Source organism: Eublepharis macularius, chromosome 15 (genome assembly GCF_028583425.1).
Source record: "Eublepharis macularius isolate TG4126 chromosome 15, MPM_Emac_v1.0, whole genome shotgun sequence".
NCBI lineage: Eukaryota > Metazoa > Chordata > Lepidosauria > Squamata > Eublepharidae > Eublepharis > Eublepharis macularius.
Window position 1 is genome coordinate 13,111,889 of NC_072804.1, and position 25,454 is coordinate 13,137,342.

Consider the following 25,454-nt stretch of genomic DNA (forward strand, 5'->3'; position numbering starts at 1 on the left):
GCATGTAAGAAGGGGCCACAAGAACTAAGCACTGACGTAACACTAAATAAACAAGCCCTTCAGATGAAATTTCTTAAGTAAATTTGTAACCAAGAGAAATAATTTCTAGTTTAGGAATATAATCTCAAGGTCTGCTCATCCATATATTTTCATTCAGAGGTCACTTCCCTTGAGGAAATGGACAGAAAGCACACGCCTGCTTTTCTCTGTAACCCTTCAGTCAACATCCAACTGGTCTTGCTTTTCTCATCAGGAGTTAATCTGATAATGTTATCGCATTCTGTCTCTTGCTGGTCTGGTCTCAGAGAAACAACCAGTCACAATTTGGACACAGCAGGACTGCAAGTTCCTATGAACCTAAGCTCAGGTCAGGGTGGGAATCAACATGGACCTTCAACAACAACAAAACGGGAAAGATAAGAGAAAATGAATCGCATTCGTTTGGGGGAAAAAGCTTAGCTTTCTGTTGACAAAGACATTCTGGGAAGGCAGCTTATGTGGCAAGGTACATACCGGCCACACTATTGCTCGGACTTCTGTTTGCTAAACTTGATGTACCAAGGTTGTCACGGAACCAGACAACCACATCGTGTTAAAGTCTGAGCCAGAATAAGAATTCTAATGAAGGTGTGTGCATGTGTGTATATGTGTGTCCTTAAGTCATAGTTGACTTACTACAACCTCTGGTGGGGTTTTCATGGCAAGAGACTATCAGAAGTGGTTTACCATTGCCTGCCTCTGCAATCCTGGTCTTCGTTGGAGGTCTGAGATCTGACGAGATCAGGTTCACCTGGGCTCTAAGTCAGAGTCAGAGCTCTAATGAAGGTAACTGCCTGAGAAGTCCAATAGGATTTACTCACAAACAAGGTTGTCTAGTATAACAACTGAAGGCTTGCAAGTCTGTGCACATTTGTAAATGTAAGTAAGCTCTATTGAACACAGTGGGATTTACTTCCAAATCACTATTACTAGGATCATGTTATAAGGTGCAAGCCTAAACACACCTACGAGGAAGGAAGTTATAGTGAATGCATTAATTAATATTAATATCAATATTACTAGCATTCCCATTTTCAGGCTATATTGCTTTCTAGCATTCAAACCTCTAGATGAAATGTTTAAGAAAATGGTTAACTCTTCCTCAACAAATGATAACAAGTGATAAATACTCTTCAAGATTTACTACAAAGACAGCTTGTTCACCTCTATACACATGTACAGAAATGATATTCAAAACAAAAATATAGGAAGAGCCAAAAAATGTTAAAAAAAAGTACAAATAAATATGAATACTAACTATGAATAAATATGAATACTAAATATGAATACTAACTACAATTACTGCTGTCACCTGTTTAAAGAAAGTTGAATAATCATGTGGGTTGTAGACTAATCCAATCAGCTGAGTAACAGTTATGCATGAATTTGAATGGGGAAAAACTAGTTCTAAAGAAAAACATAATTTGTTTTGAGGGGACTCGTGTATTTGGTGCAGCAGGCAACATCTTAGAAGAGGCATTCCCCCTTCCCTCACACAGGAAGGAATGTCTTTTAAGCTTGTGCTTGCTATTTATAGCTATGTCCTTGAATCAAAACTAATTTATATTTCCAAATATCTGATGCCTAATCGAAGGCACTTTTGCTCAATCAAAATATGTTTCACTCTAACCAAGAACACGTTTAGAATGCAACCTAAGGGCTCGGATGGGTGAGATACAGAGATCCACAATTGGCAAACCTCTCTTTCAATTTCCATTCATTGCCGCTGTGTGTTGTAGGGATGGGGTGGTGGTATGAGTTCAGTCAAGACAGCGATGCTGGTTTTGTTTAACTCTGTACCCTGCATGATTTTCCCAATGAAAATGCCACTCTCAGGTTGAATTGCTGGCAATTTTACTGTCGCGCTCAGGGCTGGCTACGACAGGCAGGTGGCTCACTAGTACTGCAGATGGTCCCAAGGTTAGTTGTCAGGCAGTCAGTAGCCAAGGAGCTGGCAAACGAGAGTCCGGAAGTCAGGCCACATGTCAGAGCCAATACGTCAGTCAGACATGACAAGTGGACTCAATGACAACTGAGGACCCTCCCCTCCCCAAACCCTGCCCTTCCTAAGTTCCACCCCCAAACCTCCTGGAATTTCCTAACTGAGATTGGCAACCCTAAACTTTATGAATTAAAAAAACACCTTCCAAATTGTATCTCAATTGCTTTAAAAAAGCTCTTTATAATTACTTTAAATGACAGACTAGCAGAAAAGGCTAATGTGTGTGTGTGGGGGGGGTCTGGTGGCTCCCCCTAGTTGCAGATCCCACAACAGAGGCATGAGCAACCCAAAGGTTCTACTTCAAAATCCAACCAAGAGAATATAAAACAAGCACCAGTCTGCAGATTCTAAGGAACGGGAACATAGGGGAGAAAGCGTTCTTTAAATTATAGTACTAGATACCTATTGATTGACTTCACTGCCACATGAAGAACTCCTTCTTTCTCTGCTCAAATTACCTCTTCACACATTACAGAGTGTGTAGCTCAGGTCTTGGTTAGGTTTACTATCCTCTCAGGGGCAGCAAGCAAACTCTCACTCCTGAGAGTGAGTCCCGAGCTCCAGGCCTCACTGGGCCTCTTCACTCCAGCTGGAGCAAGGGATGGGGACAGGGAGGGATGTCATGCAATTATGTGTGACATAGTTACACTAGTTTGGACAATGACTCTGAATGGAAATGCATGACGCAAATTACTTGGGGATGCTCAAGTGCAGGATTTTATGTGCGGTCCTCAATTCACGTGCAGGCTGTTCTTGCTCAGTGCATGTGAATGCCACTTTCATGGGAGCTCCCTTTGTGTGACTGCATCTGCAAGTGAGTCCAGGAGGCAAAGCGCCAATTTAGCTCTGGTTTTGCTGCATACTGTAGGCTCCTTTGACTTGCCAATTTGCATTTTTCTGAGGTGTGAGAAAGCATTTGAATGAATGGATGTGGGAAATGGGGGAAACTGAGATACTTTTAGCAATTGAGGAGGAACTGATACTGAGTGCATGAATGTGTTCACATGGAGCAAATTGAAGTGTGACTGTGCATAATAACAACATTTGATTTATATACCACCCTTCAGAACAACTTAACACCCACTCAGAGCAGTTTACAAAGTGTGCTATTATTATCCTCACAACAATCACCCTGTGAGGTGGGTGGGCCTGAGAGAGCTCTGGAAGAGCTGAGACTGACCCAAGGTCACCCACCTGGCTTCAAGCAGAGGAGCGAGGAATCAAACCCAGCTCTCCAGATTAGAGTCCCACCATCTTAACCACTACACCAAACTGCATGGAAAGTTGGAGGGAGGACTCATGAAATGAGGTTCACTTGAGCATCCCTAAGTCACTCATAATGTGTATTTCCACCCTCTGTTATAGAGCGTCTGCTTGGCATGCAGAAGGTCCTAGGTTCAATCCTCATCATCTCTGGTTGAAAGGATCAGGTGATGTGAAAGACCTCTGCCTGAGGCCCTGGAGAGCCACTTCCTGTCCGAGTAGACACTGCTGACCTTGATGGACCAAATTTGGTATAAGGCAGCTTAATGTTTTTATATGTTTATTTTGTACCCAAATATGATATCATGACACTCTAGGAATTTGCACATCTCTGTGTTAAAGAACAATAAAGACACCACTCCCCACCCCACCCCGAAGACTCCCACCAGTTGCCAGAGTTTGGTGGGAAATCCTAGTCTCTGCCCCCACTGTGTAGTCAGATGTAACGCAACTACTCATGCGTTGAGGGTTCTCCTCATTTCTGGAGCGTGTGGTGCCCAATTAGCATCAGGACTTTGGTACATGTGGAGAAGGGGCTTCAGATTTCCCCCAAGCCATTGTCCCAGCCCGGGAAATTCCCAGGATGCCCATTGGGGAAGCTTCCATGTATCCCAGGGGGCACTGCACAGGCAGGAATTGAAGCGAGCCCTTGTGTCTGACACAAGGTGGGAACAGTTGTGTCTACAGTAGTTCTTCCAAGTTTATTTGTAGCTGTAATAAATATTTTTTATAATGTACTTTTCATTTCTCCAGTGAAGGAACAAAAACTGAACAGGTTATTTTATAACCATTTAATTACAATAATGGTCTCTCTGTCAGAGGAATATGAACTCTGAGCATCAGCTCCTTTCTCAGTTATGCAGAACCACATATTTAAACAAAAGCTACAGTCATATGTGTGTTCGCTTCCAATGTTGTTTTATTGTGATGGCTTGTAAAAAGAGTTTCTTCACGTTCTCCCATGACTACATCCACATTTTCCTAACCAAATATCTTCAGTGGTTTCGTTGTCATAGACTTTAATGTAAATAATGAGTGATATGTAGACTATATGTTTTTTATGGGCCTTGCTTCATTGGTTAGCCAAAATTAGTGATAACCCAAGCTCATCAGGGCTTGGAAGCTAAGCACGGTCAGCCACAATTAGTACTTGGAGGAGAGACCTCTAAGGGAGATTGGGGTTGCTATGCAGAGGAAAGCAATGGCAAACCACCTCTTCTCATCTCATGGTTGGGGTGGCCCTGAGCTGTTTGCAGCTTGATGGCACATTTTTCTTCTTTCTTGAATCTACTTATGACACCTTCCTGCAACAATGGAAAACATGCATTTTTCGCCATCTTTGTTTAGATGCATAGTTAACCTCAAGGCTTTTTTTCTGGGAAAGAGGTGGTGGAACTCTCTATTACCACATGCATGTGCGCAAAGTGCGTGTGCACTCCTGGAAATGTGTTATGTCATCACTTCCAGAAGTGACGCCACTCCCAGAAGTGATGCCGCTCCCGGAAGTGATGCCGCTTCCTGGAACCCAGCACAATGCATTATGACAAGATAAATGTTAGTAAGCTTGGGAAATTACACTATTATTCCCTTCTGTATCCTCTACAAAAAGTGAAATCTTCCATTCCCTTTCCCAAACATTTCATTTCTTTGGAATCATATTTTAAAATATGCAAAAAGGAGGAGGCCTCTAAAAATCCAAAACCCATCTCATAAATCTAAATTCTAACAGATTCCCTCTGCCAGCATAGAAAAAAAATTCTAAAATTCTTTCTCAAAATTCCACAGTCAGAAATTCTTAATCTAATGAATATTGAATTTTCAAATTTTCAGGGAGGGTTTTGCTTTAGTAGAGCAATTCAAAAGAAGATATTCAACTATAGCTGCGTTAGATATATACTTAGTTTAAAATGGCTTTTTTTTTGTTGCCTGCCAACTCTACCTTACCAATGGCTAAGCTGTTGTGACATTGTGAAATGCTCATAAATATTCCAATGTCCCAGACAAACAATATTAATAAAAACTTCCTTGACACCAGTATGTCCACTGCAATTTCAGTGTACTGAAACGGTACATCCCAGCCAGTCTGAGAGGGGAAGTGTTAAAAACCTGTCATGATGCCTTCTGTGACTTGGACACAGCTATCCATTCCTAGCATAAAACTGGAAAAACCATAACTGATGTTTTAACTAATACAGATAACCATAACTGATATATTTAACTAACACATAACCAATCTGCATTCAAAAGCTGTGGGAACCATAACAATGTCAACATCAGTCAACAAAAGAATGAAAGAAACACACACACACATACAAGCACAGCCCCACCCACCCCCATGAAAAGAAAGCAGAATGAACTCAAAGCAGCACACATACACACACAGCACCACCACACCACCCCTGAATGAAAATAAAATAGAATGAACTCAAAGCAGCGCACACATACACAGAAACCCCTGAATGAAATGAAAGCAGAATGAACTCAAAGCAGCTTAACCTCCTCTGGAAAGCCAGCCCCAGCAACTCTGCGTGCTCTCTCTCTCTCTCTCTCTCTCTCTCTCTCACACACACACACACACACTGAGAGAGAGAGAGAGAGAGAGAGAGAGAGGAATGAAAAGAAAGCAGAATGGACTCAAAGCAGCCTAGCCTCCTCTGCAGAAGCCACAGGGCCAAAGAAGGAAGGAATTGTCAGGTCTGTTGCCCACAGTCCTTCCATCTTGCCTACTCTGAGTATATTGCAGTATGTTCTCATGTGTCTGTTTTCCACAGTTGCTGTCTAGTTCCTGGGACGGCTGAGCTCTTATCTGGGATGGCTCACCGCAGCAGCCTTGGGACAACTCCTTCTTTCTCTCCCACTGACTATACCCAGCTGGATGGGCACCGAGGGTGGGGGGCCTGTGTAGAGGGATAGATATATTGTAACAAGCACTCAGTACGTCATTCTCAACAAGAGACCTGTGTACAGCCAGATGCTTTTACTTGCCTCTGTGTAACCTATGGACACATATATGCTGAAGCTATGATATCTCATTAAAGCACCTTTAACAGAAGAGAGAGCTTGGATTTCTTACTGCAAGGGGATGGGAGTCAACTTCAACATATCCTGTTTTCCATAGACTGACATATTGTTGAGAATCATTTTCCCTCCCAACCTACACCCCGGAGAGATAGCTACCGGTTTCACACCGACCGAGTCGTTCGAACTGGGAGAGCAGGCGGGGGGCCCTTCCAACCAACTACCTGGGGCCCCGGACCCGATACCACCGGGAGGACGAACCTGGGCAGACTTAGGAGTGATCCCCAGGAGCGGGGTCTCCCACCTAACATGGTCTTCCTTACCTACCCCGAGACAGTGGGCCCCTCGGCCACGAGAAGAGAAGGAATGGCGCAGGGGGACTCTGTTCGCGTGCTACTTTGCCAGGATGGGGATAAGCAGCAGCTTAGACCCCCAACTCTCGGCCATACCCGAAACCCAGCCGGGATGAGAAGTAGCGAGGGATTACGCCTAGGAGTCGCTTCAATCTTGTACAGCAGCACTCCCCCCTGCTCTACTTAGCGGTGCTCTGGAACTCTGGCGGGACAAGATGGCCGGGTGCTACGTAGAGGCGCTGGGGCTGCAAGAGAGCGAAACTGCTGGAGGACCCCCTTCCCACATGCTGCCAAGACTAAGTTGGGTGTCACCGCAGGAGCTCCTGCGGTGGGAACGAGTAGACATGGAGATGGGAGCTCCCATTTCGACGGAAGGGGTTGGGCAGCAGGAAGGGGACCGTTTGGATGTCCTCAGGGAACTAGTCCAAATCATGTCCTACGATCTGTTAGCAGTATCTGGCCTCACTAAGGGCTGGGAGGACAGCGCTCATGAACTGCAATGACCCCTAGCACCCTTTGAGGCCAGGGGCCTGGGATTATACTCCGCCACACCTGCTAGCCCACCAATCCCCGTGGAGGTGGCGCAGTCAGCACTGCGGGACGTACAAAATCTAGAGTTTGCCGGAGAACTTGTTGAGGAGTCTCAGGAGAACAGTTCCTCGGGATCGAGTGACTACCAGGATGCCTCTGGGACACCCGTCAGAGCGGGCACTATCCGAGACTCTGGAGCCCCAACCGACCCTGACTTCTCACAGGAGGAGTGGGACCGAGAAGGGAGAATGCAACGTGCCTGGGAGGAGGACCTCCACAAAGCAGCCGTTCAAGCTGCGGGAGGGCCCGGCGGCGGGGAAGAACTGCTGGCTCTTCAGGCCGAGGAAGCATGCTACGCCGCCTTGGAAGCCCAGATGGCGGTGATGAGAGGGGAGTTGATGCAGGCGGCACAGCTCATGGAACTCATGATGGCACAGCCAGCAGGACCCCCTGCAACTCCTAATCAGGGGGCACCACCGGCCCTACCGCCACCACTGCCGCTAGTCCCAGTGACCGCCCAGTCAGCCGTGAACAGGGCTGGGCCCACTCATCCTCCTGGTGCACCAGCAACTTCCAGTAAGAGGCAGGCAATGGGTCCCAGATAAGGACCGCCATCTGCTCCACCTCCCAGACCTGACCCCTACCCGGGACCGCCAAGGATCTGTCGGGCGGGGACAGCTGCCCCAACCCTACCACAGCCACACTGCCCGGTGCCCCCGAGAGACCTACGTGGGAGAGCTCCAGTTGCACCCCCTCCCACTGTACCACGGCAAGAGCCATACGCTCCTCCAGCAGCAGGAGCGCCGCTGCCCAGGCCTAGAGACCGGCTTCTTGTTCCTCCCCCCCTGTGTGGGGCCACCCAGCACTGCCCTCCCCCCCCCCCGCTTATGTCGGTAGTTATCCAGATACAAGAGCAAGAACTACAGAACTCCCGATGGGCTGGATAAAACTGGCAGCCACCTTTGACGGGGAGCCGTGAAAGCTGGGCTTCCTCATTGTACAGGCGCTACAATTCTTCAATGAGTGGGGCCACCTATTCCCCTCTGAACAGAGCCGCGTTATCCATCTGGGGTCCAGATTGGAGGGAGCTGCGGTGGAGTGGTACGTGACCCTTCACAATACCGGGGTGCCCGAACTGTTCAACTTGCAAGCCTTCCTTGCTGCTTTACGAGCCCAATATGAAGACCCGATGGAAGGAGAGAGGGCTTGCACCAGACTCTGAGCCATCTGGCAGGGTTCCCGACCAGTGAGGGATTACGCCACCAAATTCCGCCAACTCGCCACCAAGTGCCTTAGCTATCACGAGGGAGTCAAAATTGAGCTATTCCGAAATGGCTTGAATCCCGAGCTGCTGGATCGGGCCTTGATGCATGATGTCCCATCAACTCTCCTGGGCTGGATTCAACTGGCATGCGAGGTGGAAAATCGCACCCAGGTAGTCTGCCTGGTGAGGCAACACCAGCTCAGGGGAGCGAAGCGCGCTCCTGGCTCCTCTAGCTGCAGCCGAGCAACCTCCGGAGGACCTGGCCCCGGCCGTGAAGTAAGGGACACCCGTTGGCGACAGGGCCTATGCCTGCAGTGTGGAAATAGAGGGCATTTCGCTGCGCAGTGCCCCCTTAAGTCCACTTCTGACAGAGGGGCCCCATGACCCACACCGGCACCTCGAGCCCCAAAAGCCGAACGCAAACCTCTACCCTGGCGCGGGAGGCAGGACACTGGGCTGGAAGCGGAAGAGCTGCCAGGCGAGGTGAATTACCACCCCCAAGAAGGTGAGGCAATCGCGCAGCAGGGAAACGCGGAAGATCTGCCATAGGAAAGCAATATACTAACATTTCTCTGAACAAAGGGCGATTAGATCCCTGCTGCCCTAAAACTCTTTGAAGCCAAAACTTTAGCCCAACTCCTATATGGAACCATATAGGGGCAACATCATCTTCTTTTGTCCCTCCCAATCAAAGTTCCTAAGAGCGGCTTTGCAGGTCCCCAGTTGAGTACCAAATGCGTTGCTACATCTGGAGATCGGCACTGGTGTGCCTTGCCTCTTTAAATTACTGGCTTAAGATCAGCTATTTCGGGCAAGGCTTAGACCCCACTGCTCCTTCTGGATGGCTTGAGACAGTCCTTTGCGAACTGGTGAGCCCAGGCTTTTCACCTTCCATGATTTTAACCATGGGTTTTGATCAGGCAAAACGGGCTCTAAAACAAAGGATTTTGGACCCTGAACGCCAGCTTGATTTAGGGAGGGTCCCTACTTTTTTGTCCCCTATGCACACCAGCTATATAGCCAAGCCAGCTGCCTATCCGTCCCTCTTGGAGGTGCATAGTCACAGGGGGGCCTTTACACTTGCAAGGTGTGTCGCACTCCCCTCTGCCGTTTTAGATGGGCGCTTTGACCGAATTCCCTATGAGAAAAGGCTTTGCCCCTGCAATGAAGGAGAAATTGAGACTGTCGATCACGTCCTTCTGCGTTGTCCCTTCCATCAGGATACTCGCATCAAGCTCATTACTCCTTTGATCAATAGCATACCTGGAAGAACGAGCTTGGAATATGTTAGGCTACTTCTAGAAGATGGAAATCCAACAACTACAGCCTCAGTCGCAAAATTTTGTCCAACAGCCTATAAAATCCAACAAATGCTCTCATTATCGGGGTTTATGTAAATACCACCCTTTTATATTACTGTTTTAATTAACTATTTTAATTTTGTGCTATTTTTACTAATAATTTTAACTCTGTAATTTTGTGGTATTTATGCTGGTCTTTGACCATATAATAAATCTGATTTGATTTGAGAGGAGTGGCCCACGAGTCTGGATCCAATTTTAAGATTTCAGAGGATATTAGATCTTGGCCAGGGACCTATTTTAGCTAATATGTTGTATTTTTCTGATTCCTAGAAAGCTTACTGACTCTTAAATTATTTATCCTCTGATACAACTGAAAAGCTAGAAAAGTTTTTACAACTTGCTATAAAGCTGCATGTCAGATGCGCCCTGCTTATCTGCCATGTGTGTCTGTTATATTCTATACCGTATTCTGAGCCTCTGAGAATGTGTAAAGAAATATCTGTGTAGCTGTCTGTGTAGCTATGAATCGTTTATCTTGCAGGTGGCTACTTTCACTTTCTCGACTGGCCTGGGAAAGTGTCCTTGGAGTGCCGGTTGGAGCCGTATCTCCCTACAACATGAAATGAGCTCATCCTTGTCTTCCCCTACCCCTACCCCATCCAACTTTCTAGGCCCTGCATGCCTAAATTCTAATGGTCCTTATCCCGGGGCGGGAATGCTGCCCTATAACTAACATTGCTTTGCCCCTTTACGTCACTTCTGCCAATACTGTAGTTTGAGTGCACTGATACTGATGGATCTCTAATAAAGAAACTTTAACTGGACTCTTGAAGTGTCTGCAGTGAAGTAACTGGGGATCTAACTGGCAGAGCCTGACGCTGCGTCAGGAGAAGCTTCAGAAATAACTGTTTTATATTACATTTGTTATTTTTGTTCTGTACTATCTTGTCTTGTTTGTTATATGTTAATAAATGCTGATTAATGGATTGATTGACTAATCTAATTTCTGAGATGGGTAAATCAAAAGCTTTCTTCTTGATTAAAAAGTACATTCTAGAAATCAACAATGGAAGTTTGACATACAGAGCTCGTTGTGTCTGTTCCCCTTTATCCTTTGGCATTACTCCTCTGAAATCTGTAACTACCTATATGTATTATTTAACTGTTCCATGCTATTGCAGAGATTTTTTATTTGCAAGATTGAATATTATTCTGATAATTGAATATTATTCTGATAGAATCTGCCCTTGTGGTCTTAATGGGATTGATTGATACATATTTACATGTCCTACTTGAATGTCATTTGTAAGATAATATCAGAGACTATTATATCAAGCCACTTATTACTGATTAATCACACCCCCTACAACTCGGAAACACTGTTTTATCTACTTAGATAATGGTCCCAAGATTACTTTGGCAGCAGCAAAATTTGTTTCAATCCTTCTGTCCGTTGATCAAGAATTTTTTGCTGTTCAAGATTTGTTAATCAATGAGCTTCTAAGGGAATAAAAGGAAAGGAAAAAGAAAGGAGAAAGAGTAATCCTTCAACAGTGCAAAACAAGCACTGTGTGAACAATCCCACTCTTTGGCAGCCTGATGCCCGATAAGCAGTTTTGCTGACTGCTGTTGGAACCTATTTTCTGCCTCTTTACGCTTGTTGTAAATCAAGCAGTTATTACTAAGTCAGGATAAGTACAGTGCCCACATAGACATTTTAAAGAAATATTCTGCAAAGAACTATTACAATCCAGTGCTTGTTGGGGAAAATGTAGTTTTATGCTTGATATGGCTTTTAAACAAGTCTTTTAATTTTGCATTCAATGTCTTTTCTTTCTTTTTCAATAAGATGGCAATACTAGTAGATTACTGCGTTAGATCATTTTCCTTTTGTCATAGTTTCCTCCTCATATATGAAGGATTTTTAAGTTAAAAAAAATTACCACAAAAATGCACAGTGGATAAAAGTAGTTCAATATTTTAACACGTGTTACAAACATAATAGGAGGGCATCATTACATCCTTCTTGGATGCCCTTTGATTTGGTCTCACCAGCAAATCTTACTGAAACCTCTACAGTAGCGCCATCCACATATTTTCTTGGTATACCATACAAGAATTCACAAAGATAACTTTATAAGCAGTTTTACAAAATATACATTCTTGCCTTTTTTTTCTTTGCATTTCTTACAAACAATACAATGTATCAGAAATATACAGTATAAAAATCAAATCACAAAAAGGCATACCCTACACACCTTATGAAAAATGATACTCTAAAAATACTAACAAAGACTTTAAATAGAATGTACGAAACTAAAAATTTCTATGGGAAACTCTGGTACACAAGAGTATAGAGCATATAGAGCAAGGGACTTCCTTGCTGCTGTGCCAGACGGGGACAGCGTTCTTAAAATGGAAGGAAATGGGCCACCCCATGCTACATGGAGCTCTGCGTATGCATCAGAATCGTCACATATACATGGAGCCACTAGATGGGAACTACAGGTTGTGATCCAACAGAGATGTGTCCTCCTGATCCACAGAAGTGCGTGTGGAGGTGCCACAGCTGTGCAGGAGGCAGCCTGCAGAATGGTTTGGATAGAAAGGGCAACAGAGGTAGAGCCAATGGTTAGAGATGGACTGGTTCAAATCCCCACTGTTCTATGAAGCGCACTGGTGACCTAACATCAGTTCCTACTTCTCAGCCTAACCGCAGCATTTCTGTGCGGGTAACAGGGAGAGATGCCATGTTGCCCTCCATAGGAGACCTGCTGCCCCAAAGCTCCAGGCTCTTGCTGCCTTTTCTGTCTCTTTCACAGAGGCTTAATGCGCGAAAATGGGCAGCTGATGCTTTTCATGGAATGGAAGTTAATAATTTCACCTGGTAAATAACATTCCATCAAGACCCTAGAAAACTGATAGAACATTATTTCTGTAGACAGTTGACGACCCTATCTAAGGTACAGCCAATATACCTGCCAATATTCTTGTGTTTTTTGTAATCACATGGTGGGATCCAACTAACTTTTCTGCCGATAAAAGACCATCCTAAAGAGGATACGCTGGAGATCACGGGACCTTCATGGACCAACGTATCTTCTGAAACAGAAGATGTGGCCAGGCCAAGAACTGAGCAAGAGTGGCTAGAAAAGTTGGCCTGACCCCACCCCACAACCTTTTCTATCCGCCTTTCAGTGTTTTAGGATGGCTTTTTGCCCAACTATGTCATCATGTTTAGGAAAAAGTATGGAGCCCAATTCCTTTCAGATTCTTGGATTTTACAAGAGTTTATAGGGGTTTTCCCCTCTAAAAGACTGATATGGCTGAAGAAACCAGGAGGTAGATGACATTAAAACAATGTAGTCTAGGATCAGGTTATCCAGAAATGACAGAGGCCTCTCTTTAAGGCCATTTCGGCTCATAGTTCAATGATCTGGGGAAATGAGTTTCTTTCCTGCTTCCCCACAGCATCATGGCGGATTTATGCACCTCCAGGGCTTTTATTGTCTTTTCTCTAATCTTTCTCAAACCTTTTCTGTGAAGTTTTGGGAAAGACTACAACAAAGCCTGGATGGCTGCTGTGTGGGCTGGCCCACATGGCAGCCATTTTCCTTGACCCTGTCACCATGGCAGCCAGTTTCTCCCCTCTAACCACTATTGGAGGGATTTAATTTTTTTTTAAATTGGCAGTAGAATAACATTATAGCAATATAGCATTTAACAATAGGGAAGCTGGGAATTCAGGGAATGTGCTAAAACTACAATTACAACAGTATATGAATATAATGATATTCTAGTACTATTTTTTTTAATTGCCGAGGGGAGCGGGGGTGGCTGCTTCCAGGGGATTGTAGCAAGGAAACCTGTCATGTGAAAACCCTGTTGCTTCTGAGCTTTATCTGCAGCTACACCAGCAAAGGGGAAACCACAAAATCCTGTCCCCATTTGGAAGCCACCCGAGAGTTATATTCAGCAGCAACAATAGGTTTGTCAAGACTGTTTGACACATATGATCAATGCAACAATAAAGATTCAGTGTGAAGGGAACATTTTATGTTCTCCATTAAAAAGTAAACAATATAAGACGTTAAGCAAAAAGAATAAGGGGGTTAAGCCCCATTAGTCAACAAGAACTTTAAATATGTGCTTAATATCCCATTGGAACCAACAGGATTTAAAAGTGCGTTACGTTCACTGGATTGCGCCTTCCGTTAAATTGCTTTTCTTGCATAAAATGATACTGTACTCTTGCTCTTTGACATTTATACTGTATCACTCCAAAGTAAACATCACTTGAAAAATGGAGTACAGTCCCACTTATTTAAGTTAGATTATGTAAGTAAAATTGCTTACAAGATTATCAAAAGCTCTTAGGGGGAGTCTCCCTTTGATTCACTGAAGTTGACAAAGAAAATGAAATGTTATGATTCATGTCCCATTAAGGGCTGGAGCAGGTACTTCACCCTCCTGTTGAAATCCATCAGAACTTTGACTGTATCATATTTATCTCCTATTTTAACATTTTGCAGTTTCCTAACATGCCTTTATACATATTAGCTAGTTGCAACAACTTTCTTTTGTACACGTTTAAAAAATGTGGCACAATTGAGCACTTTTAAAACCCCATTGATTTCATAGGATATGAATTTAACAGTCCTACTAAAAACACGAAACTTCAAAGTGCTTAACTTTGGCTGGATCATACACATATATGCTTTCAACTCTTACTGGTTCATTCCCTGAGGTTAAGACTGGATGACTTAGGGCAGTAGTCTTAGAAGAAGTCTTTGAACTTTACAGAGTAGGACCCACCTTTAAACCCAACTTGTTTTATGGAACCCACTGCAATTGTTTCCACTATATTCACTGATATTGTCTTCTGTTTCACCCTTCTCTCCCCACCCCAAACCACCAGCACCCTGTTTTTATGCTTTACTTTCTCTTTCATCCTTTCTAAAACAATTTTAAGAATAAGACAAAATAAAATGGCAGCTAAGGCCCTGGTACAACCTCTCCCTGTCTGGCCCATGATCCATTTTTGGGTTCCAACAACCAACCACTTAAAGATCACTGCCTTAGACAATGTCATCCATACAGTGTGGAAACAAGCTTCGTTTCCTGTTAAGTTTCAATGACATAATACAAATATAACTCAAAAATCATTTTATGGATATGTTGAACATATGATGCAAATATAAACTCAGTCATCAACCAAAATTTTCCACTCAGTACTAACAACACACAATAGGTTAGTCTCACACACACATACACAAATGCTCAGTTACATCTTCTAGGGGTCTGGTTTATTTTAAGTTACTTCCAAAACCCCACAGGAGGTAGTAGCTGATCAGACACTTTGGCCTGGAATTTATTTAATAAAACTAAACAAGACATAAAACTGTTGTACATTTTTAAAAAGTTTGTTGAGAAAAGCTGCATTTTCACCTGTAGATTCTTCTTATTGTTTTGAATTCACCTTTCACTGCTAGTAAAAAAGTATTGTTTATATAGTGGTGCTTGGAGTTAACTTACATTAACTACAATTAAAATAAAGGGAGTAATAAGGGTCCCATTTTAAGGAGGAGAGATTTAGTCCCGCCACATCTTTCAAACCACAGCACTACCTGTATCTCTACTTGTTATGAGGTATTAAAGTTATGTTTTGTAAATTTACCTTTGGGCAATTTTGTCTTGCCAAGAGGAGATGTGGACTTCCCTGCCCCTGAAATCTCTTCCTTCCCATTAAACTGGCACTCCACATGCCGCCTTATGCAGCAAGCCAGTTCTCTAATAGCTGGATGCTGGTATTGTTCACTCTTTTTGACTTCAGCCCTTGAACAATTTAGGCTTTGGAAAGCCAAATGCTCTATAAATATGATTTATACATATAATAATAAATACAATTTCCATCTTTAAGGCACAAATTACAGCAACTGTGTTGCTAAAATACATCAACCCTTTCTTTAGATATTATCAAACGTTTCAGTATGTCCATTCTGGCAGTTTTGCACAAAGTACGGTCATGTTTGGAGGGTTTTATGGGCCAAATGTGATGATCTAACAAGTGAAAGCAGAACACCTGGGGTCCTACTTGGCCCTGAAATTTGTTTACCTGTTATACTGATTCTTGCCCCCTCCTCCCACTGCATATTTACATTTTGTCACTGTTGGGTCTAGAGACCAAATAAAAATATGGGGAAACATATTACAGAGAAATGTGCCATAGATTACTTTTGGATTTGAGTAGGATATGGGTAGGTTGCAATCATGCCACCTGTGGTGCTTCTAGTCAGGAGCAAGAATCCCTATCGGCCAGGCTACAGCATAGAGACGAGCTACCCTCCAGTAGTAGCCTGCTCCTTAGCTAGATAGATAAGAGGCAAATTTATAGACGGCACCAGGGATTGCATAGATATTCCTCATGGATCTCAGAGTCTGGGCTTGCATTCTTGCCCCAAAGGTTGGTTGTAGTTGATGCCAAGCATTCTGTTTACTGGATGCAAAAACTTGGCATACATTTTCCCCCTCTCCTTCTTCTCTGCCTCCTAAGTTCCCCCCTCAGCTATTTGTCCTTTGGTTCTCAATCTTTATGGCCCAAACTTCTGCTACAAAGCTGTGATACTCAGATCTATTTGCTTAGTTTTAACTGCTGAGAGATCATTTTCTTCATCTGCCAATGAAACAGGGTTATCATGCCCTTTCATGGCTTTTGTCGGCTTTTCTTTCATCGATTGGTCAGGGTTTTTGTCTTGACAGCATCTGCAGCAGCAGCAGCAGTATCTTCCACAGGTAGATGCCAGAGAAGTGATGACGTTATCCCAAGGCTGCAAGGAGGACATCCATATGGGGAGGAAGCCCCAGTTTTGGAGCTTTTGAGGCAGCACATGTGGCCATTTGGTTTGCAAAATGTTGATGGTGACCAACACAACTAAGAAAGCCAAGATGGGGGCAGAGACACCCACAAGGTATGGCCAGCCAGCCACTGACAAGCCAAAGACAGCTAAAGGAATGAGGAGGAAGCAGGTGAGAAGATAAAAAATGGCAAACCATCTGTACTTGGCAGTTATGTTACCCAAGCCTTTAGCCAATCGGATCGGGAGGCGCATGAAGGGGATTGGGTACCAAAGGATAATTCCAGAAATATTGAAGAAGAAGTGGCACAAAGCAATCTGGAAGCAAAGAAGAAAGCAAAAGAAAACCAGATGTCAGATTTTTGGTTCTTCCTCAATTGGACTTTCATCTACAGATCCACCTCTGATCACATGTATTATATCTAGTTCTATGATCGTCCTTCATTTTGTTGTTGCTGTTGTTAAAAGCATTCAGCAGAGGAGCCAAATGAGATGCAGTCATCATGGTGCTGGGGGAGGGGGAAACCCTTTCTTTTCCACCTCAAGACTTCCTTTTCCACCGTGTGGTTTTACCAAACCAAATTCCCCACCATCTCCACTGGCTTGGGGAAGGACATTCATATGGCACCTTTGTGTGTTTCCTGTTGTGTAAACTGCAGCTAGCGACTCGCATCAGGAAAATAGGAAGCGGGGGGGGGATTCATCCTCTTCAGTCAGTGCCGGAGCCTCAATCTGAACCATCCTTCCTAAAAAGCAGGAGATCCCAAAAGGGCAGATGCTTGGGGCAGCGCAATGGGGAGGGGGCGTCATGCACTGCAGGGGCTCAAGCATGCGCCCCATAGCAGTGCAACAGGCGGAAGGCATCCCCTCCTGAGCCTGTGCTGCCTGCCGCCAGCTGGGTCCAAATCCCATACCTGGTCCAGGAGGCGATGGGTGTACCTTGCTTGGGGTTACAAAATGCCTTGAACTAGTGCTGAATCCCAGCATCTTACCCTGTTTGACCCTTAGCGTGATAGTTCTACAGTCAGTACCACGTGCAGTTTAGCAATCCAAATTATCTTACCATAGTGTTTGTATCAGCTATTGCTGGGATATGTTTATGTCTTATCTACTGGGCAGCTACTGCAAATAATGTGATGATCTGATAACTAAGATATTTGTCTTAGTCAACAAGAACTTTCAAATTTGTACCAAGTCAGACATTACAGTATGCCTAGAATTTTTCTTGGGGGTTGGTACAGAATGAACAGTGCTGTATGTAACACATGAATTTATTGTTTGTTTCCATGTGAAAGAAATGTGAAATCAGCCAGATTGGACTCTGCCCATATCAGGGTATCAATGGACTTTATCTTGTGCAGAGGTAATAAAACATCTACTGTGTCTATCCTTACTTTTTCCATAAGTGTCAATAATTCTCTTGCCTTATTAGGGTGATTGTAAAGCCGTGATGCTAATTTCCTAGAAGGTTTTATTATGGTTGTTAGTACCTTTGATATGGAAAGGCAAACTACAGTCAGGTTGAAGGCACTATTTGCAAGGGAAGCCAATGATGGCTTTTCATTTACAGAGTGGGGTCATACTATATAAACTATGAAATTGTCAGGGCTACGTATGACTTCCGTATATTACTAAACAGCGAGACCGGGACTCTTGTTAATGCTAAAAGCCGGTGTGCTATCTTACTAGCCCTGTTTTCCAAGATTTTGGGCAAGCTGCATGTGCTAATTGGTTTAACAGTTATTCCATCTCCCTAAGGTAATGTAGAAACTGTATCATGATGATGGTCCGTTGTTTTAATACTTGTGACTGTGAGACATGTTGGGAGCTCCCTGAGCTCAAAATGCGAGGCAGAACTATTTTTGATAAGCTGCTTAAATAAATAAAATGCACATGACATCCAAATTGCCATTAAGTCTTTAACACACCGCATCATAAAACCAGATATGAACGCTAACCTGTAAAGAATACTTTAACGTGCTTCCTGGACTGGCCAAAGCAGCAAGAATTGCTGTTGTGGTAGTGCCAATGTTGGATCCCAGAGTAAGGGGGTACGCACGCTCGATGCTTATAACACCAATTCCTGGTAGAGAAAAGAAAATCAAGGAAGAACAACGCTAGCATCACTATCAGCACTGCCAATATAGCACTTCAGAGCAGCAGTTCTCCAACTGCGGATCATGCCCAAACAGTGAGAGTCTCTCTACATGTTACTAAGTATCTAGAGATGCTCAAGAGAACCTCATTTCATGTGTCCTCCCTCCAACTTTCCATGCACTCGATTGCACAGTTACACTTCAGTTTGCTCCACATCATGTGTTTGATATCAGTTTCTCCTCAACTATTAAAAGTATCCCACTTTCCCTCACATCCATTCATTGAAATGCAGATCTTGACACTTTCTCACACCTTAAAGAAATGCAAATTGGCATTTCAAAGGAGCCTGCAGGACTCACAGCGAAAACTGAGCTGAATTGGTGCTTTTCCCTCCAGAATCACTTGCAGATGCAGCCACACAAAGGGATTAGGGTTGCCAGCCTCCAGGTAGTGCCTGGAGAACTCCTGGAATTACAACTCATCTCCAGGCCACAGAGATCAGTTCGCCTGGAGAAAATGGCTACTTTGGGAGGTGGACTCTATGGAATTATGCCATGCCAAGGACCTTTCCCTCCCCAAACCCCCACTTTCTCCAGGTTTCTCCAGGTTTTACCACCCAGATCTCCAGGAATTTCTCAACTTGCAGCTGGCAACCCTAAGCTCCCGTGAAAGTGGCATTTACGACAAGCACTGAGCAAGAACAGCCTGCATGCAAACTGAGGACTAGACATACAATCCTGCACTTGAGTGTCCTTAGGGACTTGGTAATGTGAAGAGAGACTCTAACAGTGAAATCCTAAGAAGAGTCACTCCAGTTTATACCCACTGAAGTCAATGGGCTTAGACTGGAGTAACTCTGCTTAGGATTGCACTAAGTCAGGTAGGCCTCAAGGCCAGGAGGGAGCAGGAAGAACTGAAGCCTCTGACCCAGCCTCCTCCCGCTAGCTGGACAAGGAGAAGCAAGAGCAGGCTGCCAGTCAGAAAAACAACACTGAAAGCTCCGTATCACAATGACCAGAACGCAATCATTACCCTCTTATAATGAGAACACTTGATACAAAAACATACACTAAACAAATTTCACCCCCAGCAATGTGATTCAAGTCCAAAGAATAGATATCCAAATGTTTTTTAAAGGTTGATCATAGGAACGAAAATGAAGAGCAATCTCCTTCTGCAGACTTCTGGGTGGCTGCAAGCGCTCAGTCCACTCCAGGTAAAGTTGCTGGCTAGTTGTTTACTGTATGTTTTTGTATCGAGCGTTTTCATAATAAGAGGGTAATTATTGCTTTCTGGTTATTGTGATACAGAGCTTTAAGTGTTGTATTTCACGATTTACCAAATACCTTAACTCTTTGTATTTATTTATAAATTGTGCATATATATTTTTTCACAGACATTCTTTTCATTTATTATTTAGTTAGGTTATCACAGTGGATACTTACATCATTGTCTGTTGAGCTTAACAATAGGGCAGGAGCTTTGCCAGCCCAGGGCATTGACTGGGGGCACAGTGGGCAGGAATGGTCTCTGGCTAGCCCTATGCAAATCTAACTGGGGTGGGGCAAGGCAATGAAGGGGTTAAGTGATGAAGAAGCTCAGGGAAGGAAGGGGCAGTGCTGGGCATGGGTGGAGCCCCAGGGATGAATGGGGAGATGTCAAGAGAGATGAGGGAAGAGAGGATGAGAAGCTGGCTGGGAAAGGCTGAGAAGGCACAGAGGGGAGGAAGATGAACCTAGAGCTTGGGCTTTGGGCAAGATAAGACAAGACACCTATGCAGGCCTGGTGGAAATGGCCCACAGGAGAGGCACAGTTCAGCACCCTAAACTTTTAAAGGGGCAAAGTGGGCAGGTGAAAGGAATTGCCCTCAAATGGATATCTGTGCAGACTTTGCTCATTGCAATAAATGGAACTACAAGGAGCCCCACTGAGTCTAGATGAGCCTCTGCTGACCACAGAAGACACCTATGATGTCCCACTGCCCCCTGGTGGGGCCACAGTGGTGGAGAATGCAGGTCTATCAGCCCCCAATTAAATGCAAGGTGGCCCAGAGGTGAACCTTCAAGCCTGGTGGGTGCAGCTTGGAGAGCAGCAGGTGCAGGAACAGCTCCACAGCAGGTAGCTGGCCAACAGGCCGACCTGTTCAAACTGCTGTTACAGATGCAACAACAGTCCTGTGCTGGCCTACGGGACTGCCTTCTCGAGACCTGCAGCCCTTAACCACTATGGGTGACTTTGAGGAGGAACAGGGAGTGGAGGGCAAGGATTAGGGCCAGTGCGGATTTCCACCATGTCCCCAACAGATGAGCTGGAGGCACTCCACAACACATTTGAAAGGACTGCAACAGCGGCAAGGTTGCCAAAGCCCAGTGAGCTCTGATTTTGACCCCTGGTCTGTCAGGTCCAGCCTAGGAGGTTGTCGATACCCTTGCCTTGCATCTCAGGAGGTCATAGTCTAAGAGCGGGACCACAAGTGACGCCTGACACAGGTTGGACACTAGTCAGCTTCCCTCAAGTTTTGATGGGAAATGTAGGCATCCTGGTCTTGCAGCTTGACTCTCTGACTGCTGTCCAATGGACTTTTCAACTGTCACTTGTCCAACATTCCGCCAAGCTGCCTACATTTCCCATCAAAACTTGAGGGAAGCTGGCAAGTGTCCAACCTGTGTCAGGCGTCACTTGTGGTCCCGCTCTGAGCCAAAGTAAAGTCAGCGATTCTTAGTATGCTCAAAGTGAGCGAGGAAACTAACTGATGGCCCCTGAGCAGCCCGATTGATGTAGAAGTTTTCAGTCCTCATGTGGTGAGCCAAAAGATCCGGGCTGACTGCTTAAGGTGGCTTAATCCTGCCAACTATACATCCATGGAAATGGCAGTTAGTCATGTTAGAACAATATGCCATGATTCTGCTAGCAGCAGAACACAACTGGATGCTCTGCAGTACCTCAAAGACACTAGAAGCGGCAATAAAACTGATGAGGGCCTCGACCACCACTGGCACTGCCTCACACCCAGGAGTCAAGCCAACAGTAACCTGAGGAGACGAATCCAGCTGTCACCTGACTGACCCCCGTGGCCCAGACACCACCCGGAGACAACCTCAGACTGGACCCAAACCACCAGAATCTAGCAGGCTGCCATCAGGGCATGTAGACCAGTGTAAGCCTGTACTGGGAAAAGGGTTTGGGGCCTAGGACCTGGACCTGATTAATAGACTGCAGGGACATAGATAGACCAGACTAGCAGATAACTGAGCTGTACCTAGGGTTGTTTAATTTGCATGTTTAGCAAAGGCCCATGGGGCATGTATAGAAAAAAGAGGTCACCATGACTAAGAGGCGTGGTGTTATACAGGACTAGGCTAGCTGGAAAGACTGGAGGGAGAGAGAGGAGAGCTGAAGCTGCTGCTTTTTTGGAAGGCAAAGCTTGTTTCCAAGCTTTGGAGCTAAGAAGATCACAGAGCTGAATCTGCTAGCTGGAAGAGCTGAACCCTTCTCCTTGGGAGAACTGCAGTAACTGGGAACAGCTGAAGAAGCAAGGAAGAGCAAAGAACAGGAATCGCTGGCAGCTGAACTCATTGACTCTTTGAGACCAGCACCCTAGTACAGAGCTGCCCCACTTCATCTTGCTAGGAGAAAAGGGCAACTGCTCCTAGGGCAACAAGCAAGCTCCAGGATTCAGACAGCATCTTCACAAACAGAGTCCTGCGGTGGTGAGGCCTTTTGGATATTTCGGACTCTGTTACAGACATAGCCTCCAGCCAAATCCACAGAACTGTTTGTGGATACTTTATCAAGGGATTGTGAATAGGACTTGGCGCTGGGGTCACTGGTTACTGATCCAGTATTGATAACTTTGGGAATGTTTCATAGCTGTGTTTAAATAAATTACATTTATTATTTTGAATTGGTAAACATTGAACCTGGTTCTCTTGACTCTGGGGGTTACACCTGCCTCAGGACCTAGGAACCAGCAATCCAGTCAACCCTGGTCCCCACCCATAAACACCCCTAGCCACTTGGAAAGGTCCTGAAAGCAGCCCATTGGACTGTGGACAGACTGGGAATGTATGCCAAGACTGCCCCTGTAGTCTTGGACTGCTCTGAGGAGGACACATGGACAGCATCCCAGGTAAGCAGTTGCCCCCAACCTAGTATGCCAGCAGCACAGGCCAGGGTAGATAGGATGATGATGTGGACCCTCATTGATACAGGTTGCAGCCAAACACTGTTAGCAACGGAACAGCCAGACCCCCGGGGGAAGTAATACAAATATGGTGTGTCCATGCGGCTGTTCAAAGCTATTGGACACAGGTGGTCCACATCTCAGTGGCAGAAACCACTTGGGTGTTATGGTCTGGAGTGGTACCCAGTCTGGATTGGCCTGGATTGACCAAGTTAATCCAATCATGAAATAGTACTGGACTGGCTGGAGTAGCAAGCAACAGGCCTACCTTAGACCTCAAACTGGTCAGACTTTTGAATGAGTTGCCCTGGACCTGGCAGGACCACTGGATAAGTCTGCCAAGGATCATTGATTATGCTGCTCTATATCCAAAGGTAGTGATTCTGAAATGTACAGGGTCAGTAACAATTGATAATGAGTTGCTCATGATATTCCCAAGAGTGGGCTTTTCCACGGCCATCCTAACCAATCAAGACACTAACTTCATGAGCAAGGTTTTTCAGGAAATGTGGACAGCAAGACCTCAGTTTACCACCCCCAAAATAATGGTTTGATGGAATAGTGGGATAATGGCCTAGCACTACAGTGCAGCTTCTATTTTGTGGAGTTTTAAACCCCTAATGTACTATTCTTTTAAGGTAGGTCAAGATGGGTAGCTGTGTTAGTCTGTCTATAGCAGTAGAAAAGGAGTCCAGTAGCACCAATGAGGCTATAGATCCAGTTCTCATCTGACAAAGAGAACTGTGGTTCTCAAAAGCTTCTGCTACAATAAAGCTGGTTAGTCTTAAATGTGCTACTGGACTCTTTACCTATAAGGCTAACAACATTTGTGGTCATAGATCCAGAGGAGTTAGCCGTGTTAGTCTGTAGTAGCAAAATCTTTAAGACTAACCAACTTTATTGTAGCATAAGCTTTCGAGAATCAGTTCTCTTCGTCAGATGCATGGAGGGCAAGAAGAAACTGGTCAGATACATAGGTGGAGAGGGGAGGGAGGAGTAGATGCAAACAGTAGCTTCTGATATGGAGATCAGTTTGCTTCTGTTAAGGAAGTCAGTTACTTCTGATAATAGATTATCATTATCATTCTCATTATCAGAAGTAACTGACTTCCTTAACAGAAGCAAATTGATCTCCATATCAGACGCTACTGTTTGCATCTACTCCTCCCTCCCGTCTCCACCTATGTATCTGACCAGTTTCTTCTTGCCCTCCATGCATCTGACGAAGAGAACATTTGTGGTCTGAGCTTCCACTCACTCAAACATGATTTGAAGTGAACTGTGACTCACAAAAGATCATACCCTACCACAAATTTTGTTAGTCTTATAAATGCTAGTGGAGCCTTGATCTATTCTTTTAAAATTTCAGATTTTTCTACAAAACTGGGACTTTCTCAGATGTATAGAAAGATCTGTGTTGTCTGTTAGAGGCTCCATTCTCTGGATTTAAGTATTCACAGATGGAGCCACGTTAAGAATGAGATATATTGATTGTATCATTATACTTACCAACAAGTGGAGTGATTGCTGACGTGAACACTGAACTGCTCTGAACTATAAAGGTCATGCCAGCTCCCACTATCATAGCCAGGTATCCTGTGAGCCAAGAAAATGGAAACGGGAAATCTGGAAAACAGAAGCAAGTCAGGCATTGCCTGCAGGGTCAATCAGGTCATTTGAACGAGAGAATACACAGCACCAACATTTTTGTTCATGGGATGAGCTTTGGGAACAGCCGTCTACACTCACAGGGGCAGGCAGGCATTCAGCTGGGAAGACTGGGGGAGACAAGCTGAGCTGATGGGCCCACCTTCTCACATCCCAAGCTTTCCCAAAACACACACACACATCTAGCACTGCTTTTGTTTTTTAAAAAATGGATAATTCTGAAGTACAGATGAAAAGCACAGCCCATTGGGTATGTTTCTTGTTAACTCTCCCTCTCTTTTCATAGCAATCTGGACTGGAGAAGTAGTACAGTCTACTTGGAACTTTTCCAGTGTTCCATTTGCCAGTTTGGTGTAGTGGTTAAGAGCGCGGGACTCTAATCTGGAGAGCCAGGTTTGATTCCCCACTCCTCCCCTTGAAGCCAGCTGGGTGACCTTGGGTCAGTCACGGCTCTCTCAGAGCTCTCTCAGCCCCACCCACCTCACAGGGTGTTTTGTTGTGGGGATAATAATGGCATACTTTGTAAACCGCTCTGAGTGGGCATTAAGTTGTCCTGAAGGGCAGTATATAAATCGAATGTTATTATTATTGTTATTATTTATGTACATTGCGGGGGGGGGGAGTATTTACCCGTGTTGAGTGTCTTCTTGATAACACTTGCCACTTGTCCTTTAAGTACGGAATTCAGCAACTTAACGATCAGTATCAAACAAGTGCACAGTACAAGCAAGGATAATGCCAGCAGGATGAGGCCAACAGCTGAATCAGAAAGGCTTGTTCCTGCAAAAATATGATTACCTACAAAGGGAGGGAAATTAAATTAACTGAGTATTTAAAATAATTACAGTTCATCTATTCTGGTGAGAAAAGTGGGTGCT

General features: G+C 44.7%; 1 protein-coding gene across 2 annotated transcripts in view; it reads right to left on the bottom strand.

Annotated features, from left to right (window-relative positions):
• Window positions 1-11,973: 11,973 nt before the first annotated feature.
• SLC34A2 (solute carrier family 34 member 2) overlaps window positions 11,974-25,454 on the bottom strand; it is a 42,387-nt gene continuing 28,906 nt past the window's right edge. For both annotated transcript variants that reach the window (XM_055000012.1, XM_055000011.1), the window contains exons 10-13: window positions 25,207-25,374; window positions 24,418-24,534; window positions 18,587-18,711; window positions 11,974-16,946 (exon numbers count right to left, since the gene is read on the bottom strand). In XM_055000012.1, the coding sequence (XP_054855987.1) occupies window positions 16,383-16,946; window positions 18,587-18,711; window positions 24,418-24,534; window positions 25,207-25,374 (974 nt within the window). In that variant the 3' untranslated portion in view covers window positions 11,974-16,382. The remainder of the gene's footprint in view (window positions 16,947-18,586; window positions 18,712-24,417; window positions 24,535-25,206; window positions 25,375-25,454) is intronic.